A 27,604-nucleotide genomic window follows, 5' to 3' on the forward strand; every position below is an offset into this window, starting at 1 on the left:
GGATCAATGGACCTCGGTCCATGCTACTAGCGCCTAGAGACCTACGGTGATTTGCGCTCTACAAATATAAAATAACAATCAATCAGTATTAGTAAAGCGCACAAATCACCACGGGGTTTCCAGGCGCTGCCTCATGCACTGTATTTGTTGGTTGACCTGATAATCTGGCATGCATCCAGCCATCCTGGACTTAGACTGGACACCCCTGATCCAGGGAAATGGCGTCTTGGAAAAGCAGTTGGACACACCCCAGTCCAGTTTATATCTGAGGCCCAATGTATCTAAAGCTGGTGGCTGGTCAGGGCCGAGGGCTGGCAGCTGCAGCCGCTTAGGGCGAGTGAGAGGGAGGGAGGCGCTGGTTTCGAAAGCAAACACAAGACCACATCCTGGTTACTCTCCCAGCAGACTCTGTCTGGGAAAAATCCTCCTTTCTGGGAGCGGCACTTAGAAAAACAAAAAGAAACGCCAAGGCTTTGTGCAATCGATATAAACGGAAAACAAGGTGATATAAAAAAAAAAACCTGAACATTCACAGTCTTTTGAAAATCAAACCAGAGAAAACGTAGTACAGTAGAAATAAACATTCGAGTGCTTCAAAAATCTCCCGCATTTTCCCCAAAACTAAAAATCTTAATGCCAACTGCCAAGAAATCATTTCAAATGGTTGTGCTTCCGGGTTACAGAGTAAAGCGGCCTCGGCTTCCGGTTCAGAAGAGTGCACTTCCGGTTCAGAAGAGTGCGGCTTCTGCTGTGCAGGACAAGCATGAATGTCTCTTCGCGCGCACTTCTGCTAGCCCTCTGCCGTTAACACACAATCTCTGGGTGCTCCTCACAAACTCAGCCGCACACACACTTAATCACACTGCTACACAATCGCTCCCATGGCCAGCCAGTGCCTCTTACGCATGGCCATGCCTGATCATCACACACATGGTCAGGTCAAGGACAGGGGGGTCTTGATTCTGTGTCTTAACTCCTGGAAGAGAATATGCTCCGCCCCATTGAACAAGGAGCTCCAAGAAGTCCAGCTTCAGGGGGTTCTTGATTTCTGGGGAGGCAGGGGCCCAGCTCGTTATGTGAAGTAGAGTTCTTGTGTATTTTGGGGACTGGAGCGTTCTTCTGAGTTTTAGGGGACGAAAGGGTAATCTGGATTTTGGAGGAGGTAGGTTATCTCTGAATTCTGGATCAGATTGAGTCTTTGCGATGATTGGTGATACGTTTCGGCGAATGTAGGGTTCTGTGGGCTGTCGCAGGACATCATTTCCTTCTCAATTTTTGAGGATACGGGGACCTCCAGGGTTTTGGAGCATGTAGGGCCATTCTGAGATTGATAGGGCCATTCACTGTTTTATCAGAGGTAGCAGCAGTGCTTAATTAGTAAATAAATAAGTGCTAGGACTCTCGTCAGGATACCACTGCAAGTTTACCACCGATTGACCCTACCAGCGCTGCCAGTGTCCGTACCAACACAGCTGCTAACCATCACACACCTACAAGTGTGACATTTTAGTCTATTCCAGGCCTCGAAAGCTATAAGAATGACTTGGGAGACAGGTATTGGTCACTTTAAATATATATTGAATTAATAAACTACTGTTGTTGTGCTGATCTCTAAATTAGATAAACAACACCACAATGTGGCAGACTTTTATACATGCTGATGTTGACAATTAAAGTGCTGAGCACTGGAAACCACCTGCTCAAATTAGGCACAGGGTAGCGGCTTCCTCAATTGTAGAGAAGGTAGGTCCTTCTGAGTTTTTGAGAGCTGGAGTCCTGGTTGGGGTGTATGATCCTAGTGGCCTGCATGGGGCTAAAGGGATTTAGGGTCCTTTAGGACTCTGGGGATGAATTGCCCTTTGAAATATTTTGGGGCTTTGAATCTGAAAAAGTTGCGATCGTGGGGATTGCGGCACTCATAGTACCTGCTCCCTTCCTTTAAAACTCATTGGGAATATCTGTACCGCATCGAGGGCCTGACAAAAGCACCTGTAAACATGCCGCCACTTTCAAAACGTGTTATGTGGGAGACAACAGCATGAGCAACAACTCTTGTGTGCTGGCCCTCTCCATATCCAAGCATCACAGCGGTTCACCTATATGGATTCAGACATGTTTAGTTGGAGGGCAAGATATATATATGAGGGATGCTCGGACAGTGTTCTACAGGTGAGAGAAGATGATTAAGAGTACCAGAATCACCAAGAAATACTGTTCCCTGACTCTGTTATCCCACAGTTAATCCTACCCCACTATTTGGGAACCTGGATCTAAAACCCTCAAAAGCTGGACTTCAAACAAATAGTTGCACTGAACTTTCTGGCTAATGGTATTTGCTGCTCAATGCATCCAGGTAGTAATGCCTACAAAGGGTATTTAAGGTAGCCCAAGTGGCTTTATTACACATGTCAGTCATGGGCACATACTGACTCTGGTGGAGTAAGCGTGATGTCACAGAGGAGGTTGAATCCATCTTGTGTCGGATGATTTCAATGTGTATTTGACTGTCCACTTGGCAAAGGCAGCCTTTGCTGGCCAGTTGCCTGTGTAAAGACCACCCTAGTTGAAGAAAACAAAAGATGATACGATTTACTTGCGAAAGCAATTCCTCCAAAGCAGAATGTAAGAGCCCTGTAATAATCTAGTTTCCTCAGCAGAGGGAGAATGAGGTGTAGGCTGGAAGACTAGAATGGGAGGAGGCCTCATTTTGCACATTCCTCCAGTTACCCTAATATGGTGCCAGCATCAGACTGCACTGAGAGCTTCTCCATCATCCCACCAGGCTCATATCTCAAGTTGCCATGCTTCCTATCCAAAGGTTTGGGTGCTGTAAGTTTGGGATGAGGTTGTGTCCATGTGGAAGCTGACTACCTAAAGACACACTTCTCCATGGACAAACGTGGCTCAAACAATGCTGATGAGGTGAGACGGAAAAAAGACTTGGGACAGCAAGCATGGGCGGAAGCCTCAAATCAAGCATTCCCATAGCCTTTGGCATAACTGTATAAAACTGCTTAGTCGGGTGAAGCTGTTCCTGGTGGTCCTCTGACCATGTGAAGTGTCTGCATCCACCTTGGGATTTTTCGGTTGGTGTTGCACCTGAATTGGTTGGTTGCTCCTTTATTTGAGGAAGAGGAGCATCGCAGTTAAAGGACCGCGTTAGGCTAAAGCTTCCCTTGTCTCGTTTCGATTCCTTCGGCCAAGCCATCTACAAAGGGATCAGATAGTTTGGACACCATGATCTAGTCTGGTATCTTGTTTACTATATTGGTTACGGGATCCGTGGGGGGTCTGGAATACTATCCTCCTCAGGTGACTTGTGTGATGTTGCAATAGCCCTTGCGGTGGCAACAGACCCAGCTGGCCAGGAAGGTGAAGACGATCACGGTTCGTAGTGTTGTAAATGTTGAACACTACAGACCCACTGACCTGTAAATTGGCCAAATAGGTTGAACAAGATGGAGGAGGAGTCAACGAAAAATGTAGTGGCAATGTAATCCGTTGACCAGCAACAAGGGAATGGAGTTGAGGACACTTTTGAGGAGCTAGGAAGAGCTCTTCGGTGGAGCTGGAAATTACTGGGAAGGCTCATGGTCTTGTCTTCGGGGAGAACCGAAAGGTTCAATGGAGGCAATTTACTATAAAGATTAACGATCATCCAGGTGAGAGGAAGTACCTGATGGTGCAAACAATAGTTCAGAACACCCGCTCACTCTCTCTTAACCATCTCTCTCTCTCTTTTTTGCCCTTGGTCTTGAAATTTTTCTGGTGCACAGAAGAAGGAACCCTTGTGGGTGGAAAACCATGAATTGCTCTTATGAAGATGCAACGAATGATATCCTGCCTATGCGGCCGGTTGTTTTCTAATCCTAACTTCAACGTTTGCAGAAGGCTCATTCTTCATGTCCACTCTCTGATTCCTGTGCAGAATGTCAAGGGAAAAAAAACAGATAAACTTTCCACAAGCAGGACAAGCAAGGTTTGGGTGGATCCATTGCGGAGAGCAAATCACTGCACTCTGTGCATCGCTGGAAGCCAGCGTTTACCTCCACACATGGAAGAGAGAGAGATTTTTTTTCTGTAGCCAAACAAAATCAAAGAAGCCAAGTGAAAGAAAAACACCTCTCCCAGGAAAGGTGAGTGACTCATGCATCCCTGGTGGACCCTGTGCATGAGGAATGGATTAAAAACTGGGTTTTTCAGTGTGACAGCATCTTTTGGAGAAGCCTTTTCTGGATCCTGCCTTGGTTTCAGACTTTCTCAGGAGTCACAAAGTAAAGTACAGAAGGCTGTTTCTGGATGTTCGAAGATTTAATGCTGAACCTGACTTTTAGTGTAAGAACTCCCGCTTACTGGGTTTTAGAGGCGCTAGAGTCCCCAAACATTTTGGGTTAAGATTAGGGTGGCCATTCTAGATAAGGCCACTTGACTTGAAAGAGTTCTTTGTGGCTGTGGATTGTACAATGGTTTGAGATAGTCCTTTCATACTCTCATGCCCTCCTTTTGTTTGAGGGATTCTTTCAAGTTCTAGAAGTCTGGCCTAAATTGGAAGTTTCTTGAACCGCCTGGACGTAGCGACATTTTGATTTCCTCAGTAAAGAGTCTTTTTGATACAAGAGCATTGATTCTTTCTAGCTGTGGGCTTCAAGGTTTGCTGTTGGCGGAAACATGGATTGAGATGACCGAAGAACCAAACGCCCTGCTTTCAGCACAATGTTCCCTAAACAGCTCCTACTGGGAAGTATCAAAGTGAGGACAGACAGAGTCTGGTGTCACCACCCCAAGTGTGGTAGAAAGAGTACTCTTGGACAGCCCTGCCCTACAAAGAATAGTGAGAACTCAAAGTAACCCGTCCCAGAGAAGCGAATCAAAGTGTCCGGTATGCCGTCAAAGACGAGAAGATACAAGAAAGAAACTCTTCGAGTGAGAGTTTAGAAATCACTGGGGTAGTTCTTGAACTCTGCCATAAAGGGACTCCCTGGTCAGCACAGTAGGTACAGAAGGAATGATGTGTAAACACTGGGAGATGCTTCATTTTGGACTGCGATATATCCTCCATACGGAGTACAGATTTCTTTTGGTAACATCAAAGAGTGATACGTAACCATGGTTGGACAACCCTTCCGCTAAACTAAGGTGAATAAACTTGAAGACGCCCATTTTATTGAGAAACAGAGAGAACTCTAAGGCAACCACTCAAAGTGTGGGACAGACAACAGTTGGGTAAGCCTTCCTACCTCGAGTGCAAAGTCACCAGGGTAATCACCTCTCTCTCAACTTTAGACTGCGACTGAGGGAACACTTGAGTAACTCTCCCATTAATAAACAAAATTCTATTTTGGTAGCTCTGCCCAAGGCGGGCCATAGAGTCCTGGATTAACTCTGACGCCTCTGTGTAAGACATCGAGAAAACCGATAGTCCCTTGCAATGAACTCTGGAGTTTCCGAATAACGTGAGACTGACCGAGATGTGTGGTATAATGGCTGAAATGTAGGATGCATAAGCGGTAGGCAAGGCTGCATGTGTCTCAGTGGTACAATGAGACCTAGAGGATGTGAGATACCTCCAGGATGTAACAAGAAGCCCATATTAACCAACTCCTCCAATTTGAGACAGTGAGACTGTCCTGTGTGTGTAGGAAAGCTGCTGGGCCACCAATCACCCTGCCAAAGAGTTGAACAGAGACCTGTGAGCCAGCAGCAGCAGTATGCAGATGTGCTGTGGGAAGGCAATCACACAGTTTCAATTACTACTAATTGTAGGGGGCAGAGAAGACTGGCACAGTGCCCCTCTAGAACTGGGTAAGGATGGCAATGGACAATAAGAGACGTGTGCACATATGACATTTCAACTCATTGTAGAGTTATGGAGGCCCAGGGCCAGCACAAACATAAGGTGGGGCACAGGGCAGAGTGGGTCATTATCTAGGTAGTATGGAGTGCATGAGGACTCTAGGAAAGAAAACCCTGGTGTAGGCGAGGGGTAACTCTGTCTTTAGCCATCTATGGAGGGGTACTTGGGCATACTGGGCCATTATATATGTATTGAGCACATGGGACCTCTGGGCAAAAGATCTGCCAGTTGGGGGTGGATAACTATGTTAATGCCCGCCTTTGGAGGGGTGCAGGGCACGCTTGGGCACAGGGGGTCATGGCCAGCTCTGAGCACAGGGTGTTTAAGTTTAGCCCTCTGGGTGAGTTCACTAGAGCAGCTAAGCTGCCAACGTTCAGCACCTTTCATGCTCCTTGTACTGCCCTCCTTTCTGACCAGTACTAGCGCGACAAGATGCCCAGACTGACCGCTGAAGCATTCAGAGTTCAGGGGAACGCTTGGAGTCTGTAAACGTCTGGTGACCCCTTTTCTCTGATGAGATGCTCCGATCCCCTCCCCACCAGGATTCAGACCCTCCGGGGAGCCGCCTGGAGGAGTGGAAGCCCGTTCCCCAGCTACTTCCGGTTCCTCTGAATCCCGCGTCTCTCCGGACATACACATATATAGCTATATATATTTATATATCTGTGTGTGTGTCAGAGCCACTTGACGCGTTGGGCAGCGTGGTCGAGAGAGACACAGTGCCCGTTGTTATTTTAGGTGTGTCCGCTCAGTGACGTACTGGAAGAAGAGGCTGTAGTCCGTGAGCGCATGTGGCCCGCCCAGTGGGGTTGGAACTCTCTGTGGGTGGGGCATGTGCCTGAGGTATGGAGGGTCCGCAGCCTGTGGTGGGCGGCTCTCTGTGCTGTTAAATGTGTGGTTCCGCTTGAGGTGAGTCGCCCTGGCCGCATTGTTGCTATTGCTGCAGTTCAGCCGGTCCATGTTCCAGAGAAGCGGGTCTGAATAATCCAGGTTACTGGTGGGTGCCGAGACAACCCTTCGGCGGTCAGGGCTGTCGCTGGGCGTGACTGGGTATGAGCTCCTGCCCAGGTTGACCCCAGGCCTGTGCTGCAGGCGGCCATTACCCTCCGCGTGGTCACGGCCTCCCGCTGGCAAATAGAGCATGTCCAATGGAGAATCACTTCCCTCGTCCGTTGATGCCTGCTTCAAGTGGACTTTATGGTAGTTGATTGGGATGATCTGCCCGCTGCTGCCAACATGATGCAGGATTTGGGGGTGCCCGCTGTGCATCATCATGGCAGTTGAGCTCCCCGGATCCCGGAACGAAGAGTTCAAGTGTTGGCTCTGCTCCCAGTTTCCATTTTTCAAGCTTATCGGGCAACGCTTTTGTTGCTGGGGCGTCTGCTCTGGGGTGGGCAGCACGCCAGCATGGGGGTCATGCTGGTGGACTTCCAGACCCTTGTGCCAGCCATTTTGCCAGAGAGGCTCCAGCAAGTTACCGGATGGATCTCTGGACCGGCGCTCTGTCATGTCGTCCAGTCGGCTAACGCTGGCCACCGACTCGCTGTGAGACAAGATGTTCTCCTTGTCCTTGCGCCGGGCCATCTCTCTTCTGTCTCGGCGGCCAATGAAGCAAAACACACCGAGCCCGGAGACAGCTGCACCAATGACGAAGGCAGCCACGCAAGACATCACCAGCAGGTTCACTGAAACCAAACCATCTGGCTCTTCGACGAAGCTCTCTGTCAAAAGACCTAAATGGAAGAAAGGACAAGAAAACATTGAGAGATAGGTTCATAACCGAATGAGACAAGTCAAAGCATCCTGTCTTCAAGCTATGGGTTCTACTCTCAGCAAAAGCCAAATGAGGAGTTAGTTGACTACACCACAATGGTGGTGGCCTGGATGCTAAAGGCAACCCTGGTAAATGTGTTAATACCAGCTCCCTGGTGTATAGAGGGGTTGCAGCAAGTGTGTTTCAGTATTTTCAGGAAGATTTGAGAGAGCTAATTATGTACATATCTGCAAGAAAATTGTATGTGTTTACTCAAAGTTGTTTGCAGGCTGGATAGAGGATGATAGCTCTGCCTCCCTATCCGTAAAACCACCACTTGGTCCACAAAATATCTTATTATGAACACAAAGGGACAAATTCATGCAGCAAGGTGAAATGGAACCTACGCACAACGGAACCCCAACAGATACCCCCCTAGCTTCTCCACCAGAGGCCCTCTCTGGCACAATGCAACTCCACCAGAGGCCCTCTCTGGAACAATGCAACTCCACTAGAGGCCCTCTCTGGCACAACGCAACTCCACCAGAGGCCCACTCTGGCACAACGCAACTCCACCAGAGGCCCTCTCTGGCACAACGCAACTCCACCAGAGGCCCTCTCTGGCATAACGCAACTCCACCAGAGGCCCTCTCTGGCACAAGGCAACTCCACCAGAGGCCCTCTCTGGCACAGCGCGACTCCAACATGGGTCTTCTGTGTGAAAACGCAACTCCACCAGAGGCCCTCTCTGGCACAATACAACTGCACCAGAGGCCCTCTCTTGCACAATGCAACTCCACCAGAGTCCCTTTCTGGCACAGCGCAACTCCTACGGAGGCCATCACTGGCACAACGCAACTCCAACAGAGGCCTCTCTGTCACAACGCAACTCCACCAGAGACCTCTCTGGCACAATGCAACTCCACCAGAGGCGTCTCTGCCACAACGGTACTCCACCATAGGCTCTGTCTGGCACAACTCAACTCCAACATGGGTCCTCTGTGGGACAACGTAACTCAACCATAGGCCCTCTCTGGCATAACGCAACTCCACCAGAGGTCCTTTCTGATACAACGCAGCTCCACCACAGGCCCTCTCTAGCTTCTCCATCAGAGTCCCTCTCTTACAAACAATGCCACCCCATCAGAGGCCCTCTCTGCACAGTGCAACTCCCCCAGAGGATCTCTCTTGCTACACCAAGAGAAACCCTGTCTGACTATGTGCAACTCGTCAAGGGTCCCTTCCCTGTGGTTCATCTACTGTTGACTCTGCTCCCCTGCAGCAGCACAGACCCTTGACGAATGTGTGACTACAGGGCCTCCCTCTCATGCCCCCGTGGGAGCAGATGCCCCTTTTAATATTTGGTAATTCCCTGCAAAGTTTATGCCCTCCTTTAAATTTCTTACATGCAAATTGCATGCACACATCATTTAAGTCTTTGGGGGAAGTGACTTCTTTGCTACCCACCCTGACGAAAGCCCAGGACCTTAAATAGGCCGTTAGGTAAGGGCTGAAACATGTTGGTGATTTAGGGTCATAGGACCATCACATCCTTATAGCCCTACATATATCTTTTTTATTCTTTCCCCACCCCTACGAATTAAGGATACTTTTGGAGTGGGAGAGGAATTCTATCTTTACGTTTACCCCCCCATACACCCAGTCTTCATAAGTGCTCTGTGAAATACGGTTGAGCCCACCCCGACCTTTGGAGTTGGGGTGAACCCGATTATGAAGCATGACACTATTAGAGTGAGTGAGGGCCATATAAAGAAAAGGATCCCTTTTCCTTCCCACCCACAATAGTGTGTGTGTTGCGGTCTGGTGTACCAACCATTCCCTAGTCCCTTTCTCTTCTGCAGGAACCATCTCAGTTTCTGGGGGTATACTAATTTGTTTGCTGAGTCTACGACAGGGAGGACGTATCCCTTCCATCCTCTCTATTTGAGGATCTCTCTACCCTTCTAGGTTTCCCATAAGGGACCCCTAGCCTTGTGTATAAGGGTTCGTAAACAGTGACCATATCACTTTACTTAGGTTGGTTCTACCTCATCTAAACAGTGACAACATCAGGTACACAGTTGGTACAATGTCTACTAAAAGGTGAATGCACCAGTTACACATATAGTACAGTCTCTACTAAAAAGTGACAACATCCTTTAGGTTGGTTCTACCTCATCTAAACTGTGACATCATCACACAGTTGGTACAATCCCTAGTAAAAGGTGACAACATCAGGTACACGGTTGGTACAATCTCGCCTACACAGCAAGTTCAGTCCCCCTCAAGTAGCACGTCTATTTAACCCAGGAAGCAAGTACAGTGTCAACTGCATGGTGAGTAACATATCACGTAAGCAGCGGTAATAGTCAGACTTGAACAGCCACTACAACCTCTTTTAAGTAGCAAGACCAATTCACTTAATCCACACGGCTATCTCACTTAAGATGGTAGAATCAGTGAGCAAAATTACAATCATGCCGCAAGACAATTTCACTTAAGCGGCGACTACAATCTCACTTACGCTCTGAGTGCGACCTCCCTTGAGCAGTGGCATCTCAGTCAAGCAGTAATCACAGTCTGTCCTACACCACAAATAAAACCTCTCCTGAACTTCTGAGTAAAATGTGACTTAAGTAACAGGAACAACCTCACTCAAACTGCAAGCAGAAAGACATGTACACTGCAAGTACAAACTCACTTTGGCAGTAAGTAAAATCTCACCTAAATATTGAGTAAATCTCACCTAAGCATTGAGTAAATCTCACCTAAGCATTGAGTAAATCTCACCTAAGCAGAGTTTAATCTCGCCTAAGCATTGAGTAAATCTCACCTAAGCATTGAGTAAATATCACCTAAGCATAGAGTAAATCTCACCTAAGCAGAGTCTAATCTCGCCTAAGCATTGAGTAAATTTCACCTAAGCATTGAGTAAATGTCACTTAAGCAGTAAGTATAATCTTGCCTAAGCACTGAGTAAATTTGACCGAAGCAGTGAGTATAATCTCCCCTAAGCATTGAGTAAATCTCACTTAATCAGTGAGTATAATCCCACCTAAGCATTGAGTAAATCTCACCTATGCAGTGAGTAAATCTCACTTAAGCAGTGAGTATAATCTTGCCTAAGCACTGAGTAAATTTCACCCAAGCAGTGAGTATAATCTCTCCTAAGCATTGAGTAAATCTCACCTAAGCAGTGAATATAATTTCACCTAAACATTGAGTGAATCTCACCTAAAGAGTAAGTAAATCTCACCTGAACATTGAGTAAATCTCACCTAAACAGTGAGTATAATCTCACCTAAACATTGAGTAAATCTCACCTAAGCAGAAAGTAAATCTCACCTAAGCTTTGAATAAATCTCACCTAAGCTTTGAATAAATCTCACCTAAGCATTGAGTGAATCTCACCTAAGCATTGAGTGAATCTCACCTAAGCATTGAGTAAATCTCACCTAAGCAGAGTCTAATCTCGCCGAAGCATTGAGTAAATCTCACCTAAGCATAGAGTAAATCTCACCTAAGCAGTGAGTATAATATCACCTAAACATTGAGTGAATCTCACCTAAGCATTGAGTGAATCTCACCTAAGCATTGAGTAAATCTCACCTAAGCAGAGTCTAATCTCGCCGAAGCATTGAATAAATCTCTCCTAAGCATTGAGTAAATCTCACCTAAGCAGTGAGTATAATCCCACCTAAACATTGAGTGAATCTCACCTAAACAGTAAGTAAATCTCACCTAAACATTGAGTAAATCTCACCTAAGCAGAAAGTAAATCTCACCTAAACAGAAAGTAAATCTCACCTAAGCTTTGAATAAATCTCACCTAAGCTTTGAATAAATCTCACCTAAGCATTGAGTGAATCTCACCTAAGCATTGAGTAAATCTCACCTTTAGCATAGAGTAAATCTCACCTAAGCATAGAGTAAATCTCACCTAAACAGAAAGTAAATCTCACCTAAGCTTTGAATAAATCTCACCTAAGCATTGAGTGAATCTCACCTAAGCATTGAGTGAATTTCACCTAAGCATTGAGTAAATCTCACCTAAACAGAGTCTAATCTCGTCTAAGCATTGAGTAAATCTCACCTAAGCAGAGTCTAATCTCGTCTAAGCATTGAGTAAATCTCACCTAAGCAGAGTCTAATCTCGCCGAAGCATTGAGTAAATCTCACCTAAGCATTGAGTAAATCTCACCTAAGCATAGACTAAATCTCACCTAAGCAGAGTCTAATCTCGCCTATGCATTGAGTAAATCTCGCCAAAGCATTGAGTAAATCTCACTTAAGCAGTGAGTATAATCTTGCCTAAGCATTGAGTAAATTTCACCCAAGCAGTGAGTATAATCCCACCTAAGCATGAGTAAATCTCACCTAAGCAGTGAGTAAAATCTCATCTAAACATTGAGTAAATCTCACCTAAGCAGTAAGTAAATCTCACCTAAACTTGAATAAATCTCACCTAAACAGTGAGTAAATCTCACCTAAGCATTGAGTAAATCTCACCGAAGCAGAGTCTAATCTCGTCTAAGCATTGAGTAAATCTCACCTAAGCATTGAGTAAATCTCACCTAAGCATTGAGTAAATCTCACCTAAGCTTTGAATAAATCTCACCTAAACAGTGAGTAAATCTCACCTAAGCATTGAGTAAATCTCACCGAAGCAGAGTCTAATCTCGTCTAAGCATTGAGTAAATCTCACCTAAGCATTGAGTAAATCTCACCTAAGCAGCGAGTATGATCATCACTTAAGCAGAGTCTAATCTCGCCTAAGCATTGAGTAAATCTCACCTAAGCATTGAGTAAATCTCACCTAAGCATTGAGTAAATCTCACTTAAGCAGTGAGTATAATCTCACTTACCATCGCAGTCCCCTAGGTGCGCGGTGTTGACCCCAGCGATGTCCTGTTCAAAGCTGACCCTGAAATAAATCAAGGCCATTGGTTAGATTTACAGGTACATGTTGGGCGGTGTAGCAGCTTCTCAGGTAGGGCCCTTTAGCGGAACACGTAGAATGGCACTGGCAGGACCCGCTGGCGGGCTTGAGTGGGTTTGGCACACGAAGGGGTAGGGCCCTTTAGCATTATTCACAGAGGGGTGTGGCCCTTGCACAGGTGGTGCTGTCCAGTAGTGCATAAAGTAGTGTGACACATGCACAGATGATGTGCTGCGGCGATGGGCGTCTAGGGACGTGGCACATGTACAGGTAGGTTTACCTAGCAGTAGACAACAAGGGGCTAGCCCCATGGATAGGCAGGGCCCCAGGGCTGTACACTGTGAGGTGGACCTCTTTAGACGTACACCCGAGGACCCAGATGCGTGCACAAGCAGTGCCCTGCATTGGTACTTTGGTGGTACACACCGCTGTGGGTGGAAAACACGCAGGCAATAAGCTGCGGGTCTTTACATGTATATTGTCTTCCAAATTCACTGGCCAGTGGCTTCCTCAACCTCGCAGGTTTAGTTCTTGTGGCCTCCTTATTAAACTTTTGGTTGTTGCCCTCTCTTAACACATGCTTGTGTTTTCCTTTCCTTGGTCCCTACTTTCATCAACGCAGCATCACTTCTATCAATGGCTTAGTAAGAGTTTTTTGGGCTCCAGTGCAAGCCAGGAAAATGGGTCCCTTTACTGCTGGTTGGGAAGCAAAACATGTAAATTATCTGGGTTCATTGGACCCTTTGGGCCCGGTGTCACTGCACCTATCGCACCATTGGCAGATACACCTCTGGCTCCTGCAACTCTCATTCCATTGTTTACTGTTCCTCTCCCTCTGGACCCCACCTCCCCTCTCGTGCCCTCTTATATATGTGCCTTGCTCTCAGTGATCCACTTGAGCGGTTACCTTGTACCCGGTTCCAAATATGAGCAGGTCCCGTCAAGAGTCCAGCCGCAGTAAGGGTCACGAATACTGAGACAGTTCCTAGAATGAAAACAACAAACAGTCAAGAGAGACAATATTCATCAATCTGAGTAGCATAGGTCTAGTCTTAATTCCATCTCATGCCTCTTTCTTCCCCTGCACTTCCTGTCACTTTATCTCATGAACACTGAGGCTGCCTGGACTTGATTCCACCTCATGCCTCTTTCTTCCACACCCTACACTTCCTGTCTCTTTATCTCATGAATACTGAGGCTGCCTGGTCTTGATTCCACCTCATGCCTCTTTCTTCCACCCCCTACACTTTCTGTCTCTTTATCTCATGAATACCGAGGCTGCCAGGTCTTGATTCCACCTCATGCCTCTTTCTTCCACACCCTACACTTCCTGTCTCTTTATCTCATGAATACTGAGGCTGCCTGGTCTTGATTCCACCTCATGCCTCTTTCTTCCACCCCTACACTTTCTGTCTCTTTATCTCATGAATATCGAAGCTGCCAGGTCTTGATTCCACCTCATGCCTCTTTCTTCCACCCCCTACACTTTCTGTCTCTTTATCTCATGAATACCGCGGCTGCCAGGTCTTTATTCCACCTCAGGCCTCTCTCTTCCACCCCCTACACTTCCTGTCTCTTTATCTCATGAATACTGAGGCTGCCTGGTCTTGATTCCACCTCATGCCTCTTTCTTCCACCCCCTACACTTTCTGTCTCTTTATCTCATGAATACCGAGGCTGCCAGGTCTTGATTCCACCTCATGCCTCTTTCTTCCACCCCCTACACTTTCTGTCTCTTTATCTCATGAATACCGAGGCTGCCAGGTCTTGATTTCGCCTCATGCCTCTCTCTTCCACCCCCTACACTTCCTGTCTCTTTATCTCATGAATACTGAGGCTGCCTGGTCTTGATTCCACCTCATGCCTCTTTCTTCCACACCCTACACTTCCTGTCTCTTTATCTCATGAATACCGAGGCTGTCAGGTCTTGATTTCACCTCATGCCTCTCTCTTCCACCCCCTACACTTCCTGTCTCTTTATCTCATGAATACCGAGGCTGCCTGGTCTTGATTCCGCCTCATTTCCACACCCTACACTTTCTGTCTCTTTATCTCATGAATACCGAGGCTGCCTGGTCTTGATTCCACCTAACGCCTCTTTCTTCCACCCCCTACACTTTCTGTCTCTTTATCTCATGAATACAGAGGCTGCCTGGTCTTGATTCCACCTCATGCCTCTTTCTTCCATCACCCTACACTTCCTGTCTCTTTATCTCATGAATACCGAGGCTGCCTGGTCTTGATTCCACCCCATGCCTCTTTCTTCCACCCCCTACACTTTCTGTCTCTTTATCTCATGAATACCGAGACTGCCTGGTCTTGATTCCACCTCACGCCTCTTTCTTCCACCACCCTACACTTCCTGTCTCTTTATCTCATGAATACCGAGGCTGCCTGGTCTTGATTCCACCTCATGCCTCTTTCTTCCATCACCCTACACTTCCTGTCTCTTTATCTCATGAATACCGAGGCTGCCAGGTCTTGATTCCACCTCATGCCTCTTTCTTCCACCCCTACACTTCCTGTCTCTTTATCTCATGAATACCTAGGCTGCCTGGTCTTGATTCCACCTCAAGCCTCTTTCTTCCACACCCTACACTTCCTGTCTCTTTATCTCATGAATACCGAGGCTGCCTGGTCTTGATTCCACCTCGGCCTCTTTCTTCCACCCCCTACACTTTCTGTCTCTTTATCTCATGAATACCGAGGCTGCCTGGTCTTGATTCCACCTAACGCCTCTTTCTTCCACCCCCTACACTTTCTGTCTCTTTATCTCATGAATACAGAGGCTGCCTGGTCTTGATTCCACCTCATGCCTCTTTCTTCCATCACCCTACACTTCCTGTCTCTTTATCTCATGAATACCGAGGCTGCCTGGTCTTGATTCCACCCCATGCCTCTTTCTTCCACCCCCTACACTTTCTGTCTCTTTATCTCATGAATACCGAGGCTGCCTGGTCTTGATTCCACCTCACGCCTCTTTCTTCCACCACCCTACACTTCCTGTCTCTTTATCTCATGAATACCGAGGCTGCCTGGTCTTGATTCCACCTCATGCCTCTTTCTTCCATCACCCTACACTTCCTGTCTCTTTATCTCATGAATACCGAGGCTGCCAGGTCTTGATTCCACCTCATGCCTCTTTCTTCCACCCCTACACTTCCTGTCTCTTTATCTCATGAATACCTAGGCTGCCTGGTCTTGATTCCACCTCAAGCCTCTTTCTTCCACACCCTACACTTCCTGTCTCTTTATCTCATGAATACCGAGGCTGCCTGGTCTTGATTCCACCCCATGCCTCTTTCTTCCACCCCCTACACTTTCTGTCTCTTTATCTCATGAATACCGAGGCTGCCTGGTCTTGATTCCACCTCACGCCTCTTTCTTCCACCACCCTACACTTCCTGTCTCTTTATCTCATGAATACCGAGGCTGCCTGGTCTTGATTCCACCTCATGCCTCTTTCTTCCATCACCCTACACTTCCTGTCTCTTTATCTCATGAATACCGAGGCTGCCAGGTCTTGATTCCACCTCATGCCTCTTTCTTCCACCCCTACACTTCCTGTCTCTTTATCTCATGAATACCTAGGCTGCCTGGTCTTGATTCCACCTCAAGCCTCTTTCTTCCACACCCTACACTTCCTGTCCCTTTATCTCATGAATACTGAGGCTGCCAGGTCTTGATTCCACCTCACGCCTCTTTCTTCCACCCCCTACACTTCCTGTCTCTTTATCTCATGAAAACCGAAGCTGCCTGGTCTTGATTCCACCTAACGCCTCTTTCTTCCACCCCCTACACTTTCTGTCTCTTTATCTCATGAATACAGAGGCTGCCTGGTCTTGATTCCACCTCATGCCTCTTTCTTCCATCACCCTACACTTCCTGTCTCTTTATCTCATGAATACCGAGGCTGCCTGGTCTTGATTCCACCCCATGCCTCTTTCTTCCACCCCCTACACTTTCTGTCCCTTTATCTCATGAATACCGAGGCTGCCTGGTCTTGATTCCACCTCACGCCTCTTTCTTCCACCACCCTACACTTCCTGTCTCTTTATCTCATGAATACCGAGGCTGCCTGGTCTTGATTCCACCTCATGCCTCTTTCTTCCATCACCCTACACTTCCTGTCTCTTTATCTCATGAATACCGAGGCTGCCAGGTCTTGATTCCACCTCATGCCTCTTTCTTCCACCCCTACACTTCCTGTCTCTTTATCTCATGAATACCTAGGCTGCCTGGTCTTGATTCCACCTCAAGCCTCTTTCTTCCACACCCTACACTTCCTGTCTCTTTATCTCATGAATACCGAGGCTGCCTGGTCTTGATTCCACCTCGGCCTCTTTCTTCCACCCCCTACACTTTCTGTCTCTTTATCTCATGAATACCGAGGCTGCCTGGTCTTGATTCCACCTAACGCCTCTTTCTTCCACCCCCTACACTTTCTGTCTCTTTATCTCATGAATACAGAGGCTGCCTGGTCTTGATTCCACCTCATGCCTCTTTCTTCCATCACCCTACACTTCCTGTCTCTTTATCTCATGAATACCGAGGCTGCCTGGTCTTGATTCCACCCCATGCCTCTTTCTTCCACCCCCTACACTTTCTGTCTCTTTATCTCATGAATACCGAGGCTGCCTGGTCTTGATTCCACCTCACGCCTCTTTCTTCCACCACCCTACACTTCCTGTCTCTTTATCTCATGAATACCGAGGCTGCCTGGTCTTGATTCCACCTCATGCCTCTTTCTTCCATCACCCTACACTTCCTGTCTCTTTATCTCATGAATACCGAGGCTGCCAGGTCTTGATTCCACCTCATGCCTCTTTCTTCCACCCCTACACTTCCTGTCTCTTTATCTCATGAATACCTAGGCTGCCTGGTCTTGATTCCACCTCAAGCCTCTTTCTTCCACACCCTACACTTCCTGTCTCTTTATCTCATGAATACCGAGGCTGCCTGGTCTTGATTCCACCCCATGCCTCTTTCTTCCACCCCCTACACTTTCTGTCTCTTTATCTCATGAATACCTAGGCTGCCTGGTCTTGATTCCACCTCAAGCCTCTTTCTTCCACACCCTACACTTCCTGTCCCTTTATCTCATGAATACTGAGGCTGCCAGGTCTTGATTCCACCTCACGCCTCTTTCTTCCACCCCTACACTTCCTGCCTCTTTATCTCACTCTTGCAGCTTCCTTGCCATCCCTGCTTTGTCCCTCTGTTTCTGTGTTCCTTTCTTTCTCTTAATGTTGTCTCCTTGTTCTACTTTTCTCTCTCTTCGCCAAAATCTGATGAGGGAAAAATAAGTACTGGCGCCCATCACCAACACAAAACCAAGCACTAGTTATTCCACGACGAGGTTAACATGATGTCACAGCACATGAGGTCAGTTTTGAGAGCTTTACAACTGGCTTTACCAGGGTCTGTTTGAAAGCCAATAGGCCTCCAGAGGTAAAGGCCTTGTGCACTGAGGAAGACTCGCAGCGCTACATGCCTAAGTAGACACTACCTACAGTGAGACAGGAGAGAGAGAATGGGGAGGAGGAGACGGGGTGGAGAAAAGAAGAGAGGGGAAGAGAGATAGTGTAGGAGAGGGTGAAAGGCAACCGTGGAGAGTATTAATTCTAGGAGAGAAAGAGCGAGAGAGAGAGAGACAGGGGACAGCATAGAGAGAAAGAAAACGAGTGTGTGAGAGAGACCGACTGGAAGACAGGTCCGGAGAGTGCTGGAGACAGAGATATCAAAAGAGAATAACAAACAGTGTAGATGTTACCAGGAGATGGAGTGAAAAGAGGGAGGCTAAGAAAGACAGAGAGCGAGAAATGAGGGGTGAAGGAAGAGAGATCAGGAAAGTAAGTGAGCGAGAAAGAGTGAGACGGACAGATGAAGACAGGAGATGAGGAGATACCGAGAAAGAGCAAACTGAGTCAAGCATAACAAGAGACTATGGCAAAGCGAGAGCAGAGAGATTAGACAGACAGATTCAAATGTATGTAGATAGATAGACACAGACAGGTAGGTAGATAGATAGATAGATAGATAGATAGATAGATAGATAGATAGATAGATAGATAGATAGATAGAGAGTGAGTGAGTGCGATAGATAGATAGATGGATAGATAGATAGATAGATAGATAGATAGATAGACAGTGAGTGAGTGAGTGCGATAGATAGATAGATAGATAGATAGATAGATAGATAGATAGACGGATAGGTAGGTAGATATAGATAGATAGAGAGACGGATAGATAGATAGATAGATAGATAGTGAGTGAGTGAGTGCAATAGATAGATGGATAGATGGATAGATAGATAGATAGATAGATAGATAGATAGATAGATAGATAGATAGATAGATAGTGAGTGAGTGAGTGAGTGTGAGTGCGATAGATAGATGATAGATGGATAGATAGATAGATAGATAGTGAGTGAGTGCGATAGATAGATGGATAGATAGATAGATAGATAGATAGATAGATAGATAGATAGACGGATAGGTAGGTAGATATAGATAGATAGACGGATAGATAGATAGATAGATAGATAGTGAGTGAGTGAGTGCAATAGATAGATGGATAGATGGATAGATAGATAGATAGATAGATAGATAGATAGATAGATAGATAGTGAGTGAGTGAGTGCGATAGATAGATAGATAGATAGATAGATGGATAGATGGATAGATGGATGGATAGATAGATAGATAGATAGATAGATAGATAGATAGATAAATAGAGAGGGTGATAGATAGATAGATAGATAGATAGTGAGTGAGTGAGAGCGATAGATAGATGGATAGATGGATAGATAGTGAGTGAGTGAGGGCGATAGATAGATGGATAGATAGATAGATATAGAATATGAAAACTGTACAGAAGAGAACGAAGGGTTGGGAAAGAAAGACAAGGACAGTCAAGGAGAAAAGGATGGAGAACGAATGAGAGAGATAGAGGGATGGTTAAGGATGGTAACAAAAAAATAGAAAGACAGAAAGCGACGTGGGCTGATTGAAAATGAGGAGAGAGAGAAGGCGCAAACAAGCACAGAGGGGGAAACAAAGAAATGGGCGATGCAAACGTTTAAATCGTGCCTGCACACAAGAACCAACACAGAGATACATTTTTGGGGCATGCTTTGGGCAGGACGGGCAGTGGGGCTCGCACCCCCACAGCCCCTCTCTGCCATGTGCCAGGTGGAGGCGACGCTCGGCCCTTGCCTCATCCTTCTGGAGGGCTCCCCGCTCCCAGAATGCCCCGCGCCTGCCCTCTGCAGCGGCGCACTTTCATCCGCCTCCCCAGGGCCGGGCTGACACCAGCCTGTAAATAATTGAGCCTCCAGGCCCCCTAATTGGGCCGAGAACTGTCGGCGGCTGCAGGAGCAGCCGAGATCACTCTGGGCCCCAAGTTTGAGCAATGCCTTTAATAAGCGCCTGGAATATTTCCAGAATGTTCTTCAGGGAGGAGCGCGAGGCCCCATGGAGAGGTCATTAGCGCGAGCCCTGGGGCTAGCTGGAAAACAGGAGGCCGGCACCAGCCAGGGAGGGCTGGGAGAGCACGGACAGGTGTGATGGAGTGAGGTGGGAGGGCCCAGGTGAGGCGGGAGGGTTGTAGTGTGAGCCGGCAGGGCGGGAGCTGGTAGAGTACAGGTGTGGTGGGAGCAGGGTACAGGGGAGATGAGAGTAGTGTGGGGGGAAACATCCTTTACAACGCATCATTGATCATGCAATATCTTTACAACGCATCCATAACCGCCGCGGCAATTCCGCTGCGGTGGTTTGATTAGGTGGGCGGGGCCGTGTCGGCCAACGGATGTGCGCAGCATTACGAAGGTAGTGCTCACGACGGCCGTAGGCCAACGGGCGCATGGAAGGGGTTAACCACTCCATCCCTTTACCACGCAAATCTTTATCACTCATGCCTTTATAGCGAAATTGTAAGCATATACCAGGTGAGCGAAACACATATTAAAAAAAATATATTTATATATATATATATATATATATATATATATATATATATATATAATATAATATATATATATATATATTCACTGAAAAAAACAAAAGTTAAGGGACGTTATATGTAGGAAATAGTTTTTAACAAAACCTTACAAATTACCAAAATACCAAAGGTTACAGGGACGTTATAGTTGCGTTCAAATTTTGAAAACACAAAACCATAGAATTTCAGAAGATAAAGTTATAGTACTCTAAAGAAACTATAACTCATCCCCCAAGGTAACTAACTATAACTTGTGCCCCTGCCATGCACAGTTTTCTCAACAATAATTTATTGCAAATGTTGCAGTGATATTATCAATGATGGTATAGAAGAATGTCATGACGGATGTAATATGAGGAGTAATTAACAGTACGTCGGCACAGAGGACCCCATCCCCCGGGGCCTGGCCAATGTCTAAAGGGGGAGGGGGCATGCAGCCCCTTACAGGGTCGATTTTGGCCCCGGGGATCCCATCCCGTGGGGGCCCAGCCAATGTTTAAATAGTGCAGTCCCCCACCAATAACCATTAATGGCCCAGGGACTCCATCCACAGGAACCCTGGCCTAACATTTAGGGAGGGGGGCATGTGCTCCACGTCCCCGGCCGATTTCAGCCCCGGGAACCTCATCCTCAGGGGCCAAGCACCTATTTAAATGAGGAGGGGGCATGCAACCACCCCTCCCCGGGTTGACATCGGCCCCATGGGCCTCATGCCCTGAGGTTTGGCCAAATGTCTAAAGGCAGAGGGGGCACGCAGCTCCCCTCCCTGGGGACCCCATCCCTAGGAGCCCGCTCGCATGCTATGTCCCAGGGAGCCCAACCCCAGGATATAGCCACACTGCGGACAGGGAAACCTGTGTTTGCTCTTGTGTGGCGAGAGCATTTTTAAACCTCTCGCCAATCAGGACCAAACACCAAGTATGCTGCCAGCTGGCGGGAGCCTCAAATATGCTCCCGCCTGCTGGGAGTGGACCTTAGATTTGTTTCCCTGCCCGCAGTGATGCAGGCAGGGAAATAGATCTAAATATTGCTCCTGGCAGCAGGTAGCTGCATAATTAGCTGCTCCCTGTGGTGAGAGCAATACAGGCTTCCGCTGGATGCGGAGAGCTGGCTGGGGCCACAGGGGCCTTTTAGCTCCTCCCACGGCCCTCAATGACAGTGTGGTGGGTGTCTTGGGTAGAGACCAGGACACCCACCATTTATTGCAGCAGGCCCGAGGGGATGGGGTCCTTGGGCCGAAATCAGCCAGGGAGGGGGGCCACATGCCCCCCCCCCTTGAATATGTTGCTAGGCCCGGGAGATGAGGTCCCTGGGGCTAAAATTGGTCTGGGTAGCGTGCCTCCCTCCCCATAAAAATTGTGTCTCGCCCTGGTGGATGTGTCACTGTAATCATATTTGCTCAGGGGAGCCGGCCACCTGACCCTCCCCATCAAAATTGCCCAAGGGATAGGGTTCCTGGGGCTAAAATTAGCCCGGGAGGGGGGCCACAATCCCCCCTCCTCATAAAATTTGCTGTTGGCCCCAGGGATGGGTTTCCCAGGGCCAATATTGCCCCATGGAGGGGGGCCGCGAGCCTCTTCCCCATAAAATCAGCCTGGGGAGAGGGGGACACAAGGCCCACTCCACATATAAATTGTGGCTGGCCACTGGAAATGGGGGCCGCTTGTCCCCTCCCCAGACGCTGGGCCCCTGGGGATGGAGTTCCCGGGGCTGAATTAGGCTTGGGGAGGGGGAATGTTTCCTCCCTCATAGAATTTGCAGGTGCCCCCAGGGATGGCTTCCCCAGGGTCAAAATCGGCATGGGGAGAAGGGCTACAGGCCCTCTTCCCATAAAATAAGCCCAGGGAGGGGGGCCATGAGCCATCCACCCCATAAACATTGCGGCTGGCCCTGGGGATGGCGCGCCTGTGGCAGAAATTGGTCCAGGGAGGGGGGGGGGGCATGTCCCCCTCCCCAATCAAGCACCTGGGTCCCTGGGGATGGGTTCTCCAGGGCCGAAATTGGCTTGGGGAGGGGAGCACCGGCCCCCTTTGCCCTACAAATATCACTGGGTCCCTGGGGACCAAATTGGCCCTCGGAGGCGGGCTGCATGCCTCCATCCCCATAAAATTGCGGCTTGTCCCTGGGGGATGGGGTCCACGGGGCCGAAATTGGTCCGGGAGGTGGGCCACATGCCTCCCTCATCAAAGAAGCACGCCAGGGCTTAGGGTCTCAGGGACCGAAGTCGGCCTAGGGAAGGGGGCCATGTGCCCCTCCCTTCAAAATTGCACCAGCCCGGGGTCCCCAGGGCCAAAATTGCCCCCTCTCCTTACATATATCACCTGGCCCTGTGGGATTGGGACCCCAGGGCTGAAATAAGCCCAACGACCAGGGGGCAGTGCCCCCTTCCACATATAAATTGCAGCTGACCTGGGGGATGGGGTCCCCGCGGCCAAAATCAGCCTAGGAAGGGGGGCGCATGCCAAAACCAGTCCGGGACAGGAGCCGCGTGTCCCCCTTCCCCTTCAAAATTGCACTAGGCCCCAGGGGATGGGATCCCTGGGTCAAAACCTGCCCGGGGAGGGGGACTGCATGCCCCCGCCATACAAATTGTATGCCAGCCCAAGGGATAAGTTCCTCAGGGCTGAAATGGGTCCGGGGAGGTGGGCAGTATACCCGCCCAATAAATCAGCCCCGGGAATCCCTCTTTCCATAAAAATTTCAGCTTTCCAGGGGGATGGGGTCCCCAGTCCAAAATTCATCAGGGGAGGTGGCCGCGTGCCCCCCCCCCCCCCATAAAAATGGTGCCAGATCCTGGGGATGGGGTCCCCGGGGCCCAAATAGTCATGAGAAAGGGGGCCACCAGTGCCCTCCCTATAAAAATTGCAGTTGGCCTGAGGGATAAGGTCCCTGGGCCTAAATCTTCCTGGGATGGGGAATGCGTGTCCCCCTCCCATATGAATTGCAGCTGGCTGGGGTCCCTGTGGCAGAAATCGGTCAGAGATGGGGGCTAGGGACCCCCTCCCCAAACAAGCACACTGAGGTTTGGGGGCTCCAGGACCGAAATCGGCCCAAGGAAGGGGGCTATGTGCCCCCTCCCCATAAAAATTGTGCAGAGTCCCAGGAAAATTGGGTCCCCGGGCCAAAATCGACTTGGAGAAGGGGGCCACGTGCCCCTTCCACATAAAAATTGCAGTGGGTTCTGGGGGATGGGGATCTCGGGCCTCAATTTGCCCAAGAGGGGGGATTCGTGCCCTCCACTCCATAGAAATGGAGAACAGCGTTTACAACGCAACTTTTACCACGCAGTACCTTTACCACGCAACTTTTACAACGACTTGCGCAATGGGGCGCTGTAGGATAAGGAATAGTTTAATTTACTATCCAAAACCTTCCCTACTATCCACGGGGACTGGAGTTGGAATAGTAAATTAAACTATTCACTATCCAGCGCCCCCCAACGCAAGTTGTTGTGACGACTTGCGTTGTCAAACCTGCGTGGTAAAGGCATGCGTTGTAAATGCATGCGTAGTAACGACATACATCCATAGAAATTGCATCTGGCTCCAGGGCTGAAATCTGTCTGGGGAGGCGGGATGCGTGCCTCCCTCCCACATACAAATTGAGGGAGTCCCAGGGGATGGGGTCCCCAGGGCCAAAATCAGTCTGGAGGGTGGGGCCACGTGTCCCCCTCCTCCTTCAAAATTGCACCGAGGATGCGGGTACCCAGGGGTGAAATCGGCTGGGGAAGGGGGAGCTGCGCGCTCCCCTCCCCATAAAATGTGAGCTGGGCTCTAGGGAGTGCGAAACCTGGGAGGGCGCAGCGTGACCCCCCACAAATATTGCTATGTCTCCGGGGCCAAAATTGGCCTAGGGAGGAAGGTTGCTTGCCTTCATCCCCATAGAAATTGCAGCTGGCCCCAGGGGATGGAGTCCCCGGGCCGAAATTGATCGGTGGAGGTTGGCTTCGTCCTCCCTCCCCCTTCAAAACTGCACCGGGCCCTGGGAGAGGGAAACATCCTTTACGATGCAACTTTTACCACGCAGTGCCTTTACAACGCAGGTTTTTCAACGCAAGTCATTACAACGAATTGCGCTGGGGGGCGCTCTAGGATAGGTAATAGTTTAATTTACTATCCAACACCTTCCCTACTATCCACGGGGACTGGAGTTGGAATAGTAAATTAAACTATTCACTATCCAGCACCCCCAAAGCAAGTCGTTGTAACGACTTGCGTTGAAAAACCTGCGTTGTAAAGGCATGCGTAGTAAAAGCATGCGTTGTAACAACGCACATCCCTGGTAGATGTGTTTACCAGGGCCAAAATCAGCCTGGGGCGCTGGTGCCACTTGTCCTCCTCTCCCTTCAAAATTGCACCAGCAATGAGGTCCCCAGGGCCAAAATCGTCTGGGGGAGGTTTGACACGTGCCCCCTCCTATTACAAATATCGCCTGGCACCAGGGGATAGGGTCTCCAGCGCGTAAATCAGCCCAAGGACAAGGAACACCTGCTGTCCTTCCCATAAACATTGCAGCTGGCTCCCAGGCCAAAATCAGTCTGGGAAAGGGGAGTCACTTGCTTCCACCACAAACAAGCATATTCGGCTCGTGGAGGGAGGCCGCCGTTCCCCTTCAAAATTGCACCGGGGAATGGGGTCTCCAGGACCAAAATGGGCCTGGGGGGGAGGGCCAGGTGTCCCCTCTCCAAAAACGCATGCTGAGCCCTGGGGATGGGGTTCCCGAGCCGAAATTGGCACGAGGGTGGCCACGTGACCTCTCCCCATAATATCAGCCTGGGGGAGGGCGGCTCAATACCCTGCCCTTAAAATTGGTGCTGGCCCCAGGGGATGTGTCCCCCAGGGCCATAATCAGTCCGGGGAAGGGGGCTTCTAGTCCCCTCCCCAAACAAGCAAGCTGGGCCTCTGGGGATGGGATCCCGGGGTTGAAATTGACCCAAGGAGGGGAGAAGCATGCAGCTGTCCCTAGGGAATGGAATTCCCAGAACTGTAGTTGATCCCAAGGGTGGGTTCCCCAGGACCGGAATTGGCTCGGGTAGGGAGGGCACGTGTCCCCCTCACCCAAAAAATTGCAGCTTGCCCCAAGGGAAGGGATACCCGAGGCCAAAATTCGCCTGGGGGGGGACGACAGCGTTTACAACGCAACTTTTACAACGAAGTACCTTTACGACGCAACCATTACATCGCAACTTTTACAACGACTTGCGCTGGGGGGCGCTCTAGGATAGGGAATAGTTTTAATTTACTATCCAACACCTTCCGTACTATCCACGGGGACTGGAGTTGGAATACTAAATTAAACTATTCACTATCCAGCGCCCCCCAACGCAAGATGTTGCGACTTGCGTTGTAAAACTTGCGTCGTAAAGGCATGCGTTGTAAAAGCATGCGTTGTAAAGACGTACATCCGCCTGGGGAGTAGGATTGCAGGTCCCCCTCCCCATGCAAATTGTGGTTGGCCCTGTGGAGTGGGGTCCCTGGGCCCGAAATCAGTCTGGGGTGGACGAATGTCCCCAGTAGGTAGCTGGATTTTTATCTAGTGTCGCTTATGTAAGGGCACATCATGCAAAAAGTCCAAACAACCCTTAGGTGGTTTACAGGGCTTTATTTAATAATCGAAAGGGCTCTATTTGTGGTAGTGTGATCGCGCACTTAAGGCTTATCAGAGAGGAGTGTAAAGCATTTGTTGCACACACACAATCAATAAATGATGCTCAATAAGAAATCCAAGACTAATCTTAAAAAATAACATAGATTGTATGGTTTTAGACACCAAGATCTTTAGATAATTTTTGTACTTTCAGAGATATTGATTTTTCAAATAAATAGCAAAAATACTCGAATAACAACTTTTGAAGTAGGAGCCCCAAATGTGGCAATTCTCACCTATGGGAGGAAAGACATACACAGCAATTATATACATGCAGTCAGAGTTTGGGGGTGCCCTGTTGGACTTAAGGTGTTAGGGGGGCAAAGTCCAAAGAACCACCACAGTTTTGGGTTGCTTGACCTAGGATGTCTGGGTACAGAGGTGTTGGCCGCGATGGCAGCCTTGAGCGCTACACCGTAGAAGTCAATGGGGACCTGCAAACAAAGGCTGTAAGGGGGGACTTGAGGACAAGTCTGGATGAACCCAAAGGGAGGCTGTAGGAAGCTGGCATGTTATGTAAGGGCACACCATGGGAAAAGTCCAGATGACACTTATTGGTCTTATTGGTTTACAGGGCGTACTTTAATAATCCCAAGTGCTCTATTTGTGGTAGTGTGATCGAGCAGCTTAGGCTTATTGTAGGAGAGTGTTGAGCACTTGTTGTACATGCAGAGTCAGTAAATGGTATGCATCCTCTAAAAGAAATCTGAGACCAATTTATAAAAGATAACATAGATTTGTATATGATTGTAGACACCAAGTGCATCGGAATCAGGTAAGTACTTTCAGAATTATGGATTTGACAAGAAAACACTAAAATACACAAATAATATTTTTTGAGGTCGGAACCTCGAACACGGTAATGTTATCCGATAGGAGGGTAGACATATACTGCAAACATATACTCGTAGTCGAAATTTCAGGGGTTTCTTTTAGAACTTAAGGTAGCCAAAGTCCAAAGAATTACAAGCCGTTTTAGTTTACCTGCCGTAGTGTGCCCGGGTGCAGAGGTGCTGGATGGGTTGGTAGCCTCCAGCGCTATACCGTTGAAGACGATGGAAACCTGAAAACCAAGGCTGCAAGGGGGGACTTGTGGACAAGTCTGGTAGAACCCAAATGGGGCCTCAGCTTGTGAAGGTTTTTGGAGGAAGGGGGTGCAGTTGGTTGTTGTGAACCCAGGTTGTGGTGCTTGGGTGTAGAGGTGTTTGGCCAGCTGGCCACCTGCGTTGGAGGCTTTCATGATTCTTGGTTAGACCAGTAGAGGGGAGGAAAACAAGACAGTAGGGCCAATCTCGGTGTAAGCCTCTTGGTCCTGAAGTCCCTCATTGTGCAGGACGCTTTGACGGTGGTGGTGTCAGGACTGGATACTCAACAAGCCTTGGTTGCTGCAAGTGTTCTGGTACCCAGAATA

At 48.6% G+C, this 27,604-nt stretch overlaps 1 protein-coding gene across 2 annotated transcripts in view; it reads right to left on the minus strand.

The window, feature by feature from the left end:
• Nucleotides 1-475: 475 nt before the first annotated feature.
• SEMA6B (semaphorin 6B) overlaps nucleotides 476-27,604 on the minus strand; it is a 290,743-nt gene continuing 263,614 nt past the window's right edge. The window contains exons 15-17 of one of the 2 annotated variants that reach the window (XM_078669948.1): nucleotides 13,454-13,531; nucleotides 12,473-12,531; nucleotides 476-7,587 (exon numbers count right to left, since the gene is read on the minus strand). In XM_078669948.1, coding sequence (XP_078526074.1) covers nucleotides 6,584-7,587; nucleotides 12,473-12,531; nucleotides 13,454-13,531 — 1,141 coding nt within the window. In that variant the 3' untranslated portion in view covers nucleotides 476-6,583. The remainder of the gene's footprint in view (nucleotides 7,588-12,472; nucleotides 12,532-13,453; nucleotides 13,532-27,604) is intronic. The other variant, XM_078669949.1, reaches the window with a different exon arrangement.

Source organism: Lissotriton helveticus, chromosome 12 (assembly GCF_964261635.1).
Source record: "Lissotriton helveticus chromosome 12, aLisHel1.1, whole genome shotgun sequence".
Taxonomy (NCBI): Eukaryota; Metazoa; Chordata; class Amphibia; order Caudata; family Salamandridae; genus Lissotriton; species Lissotriton helveticus.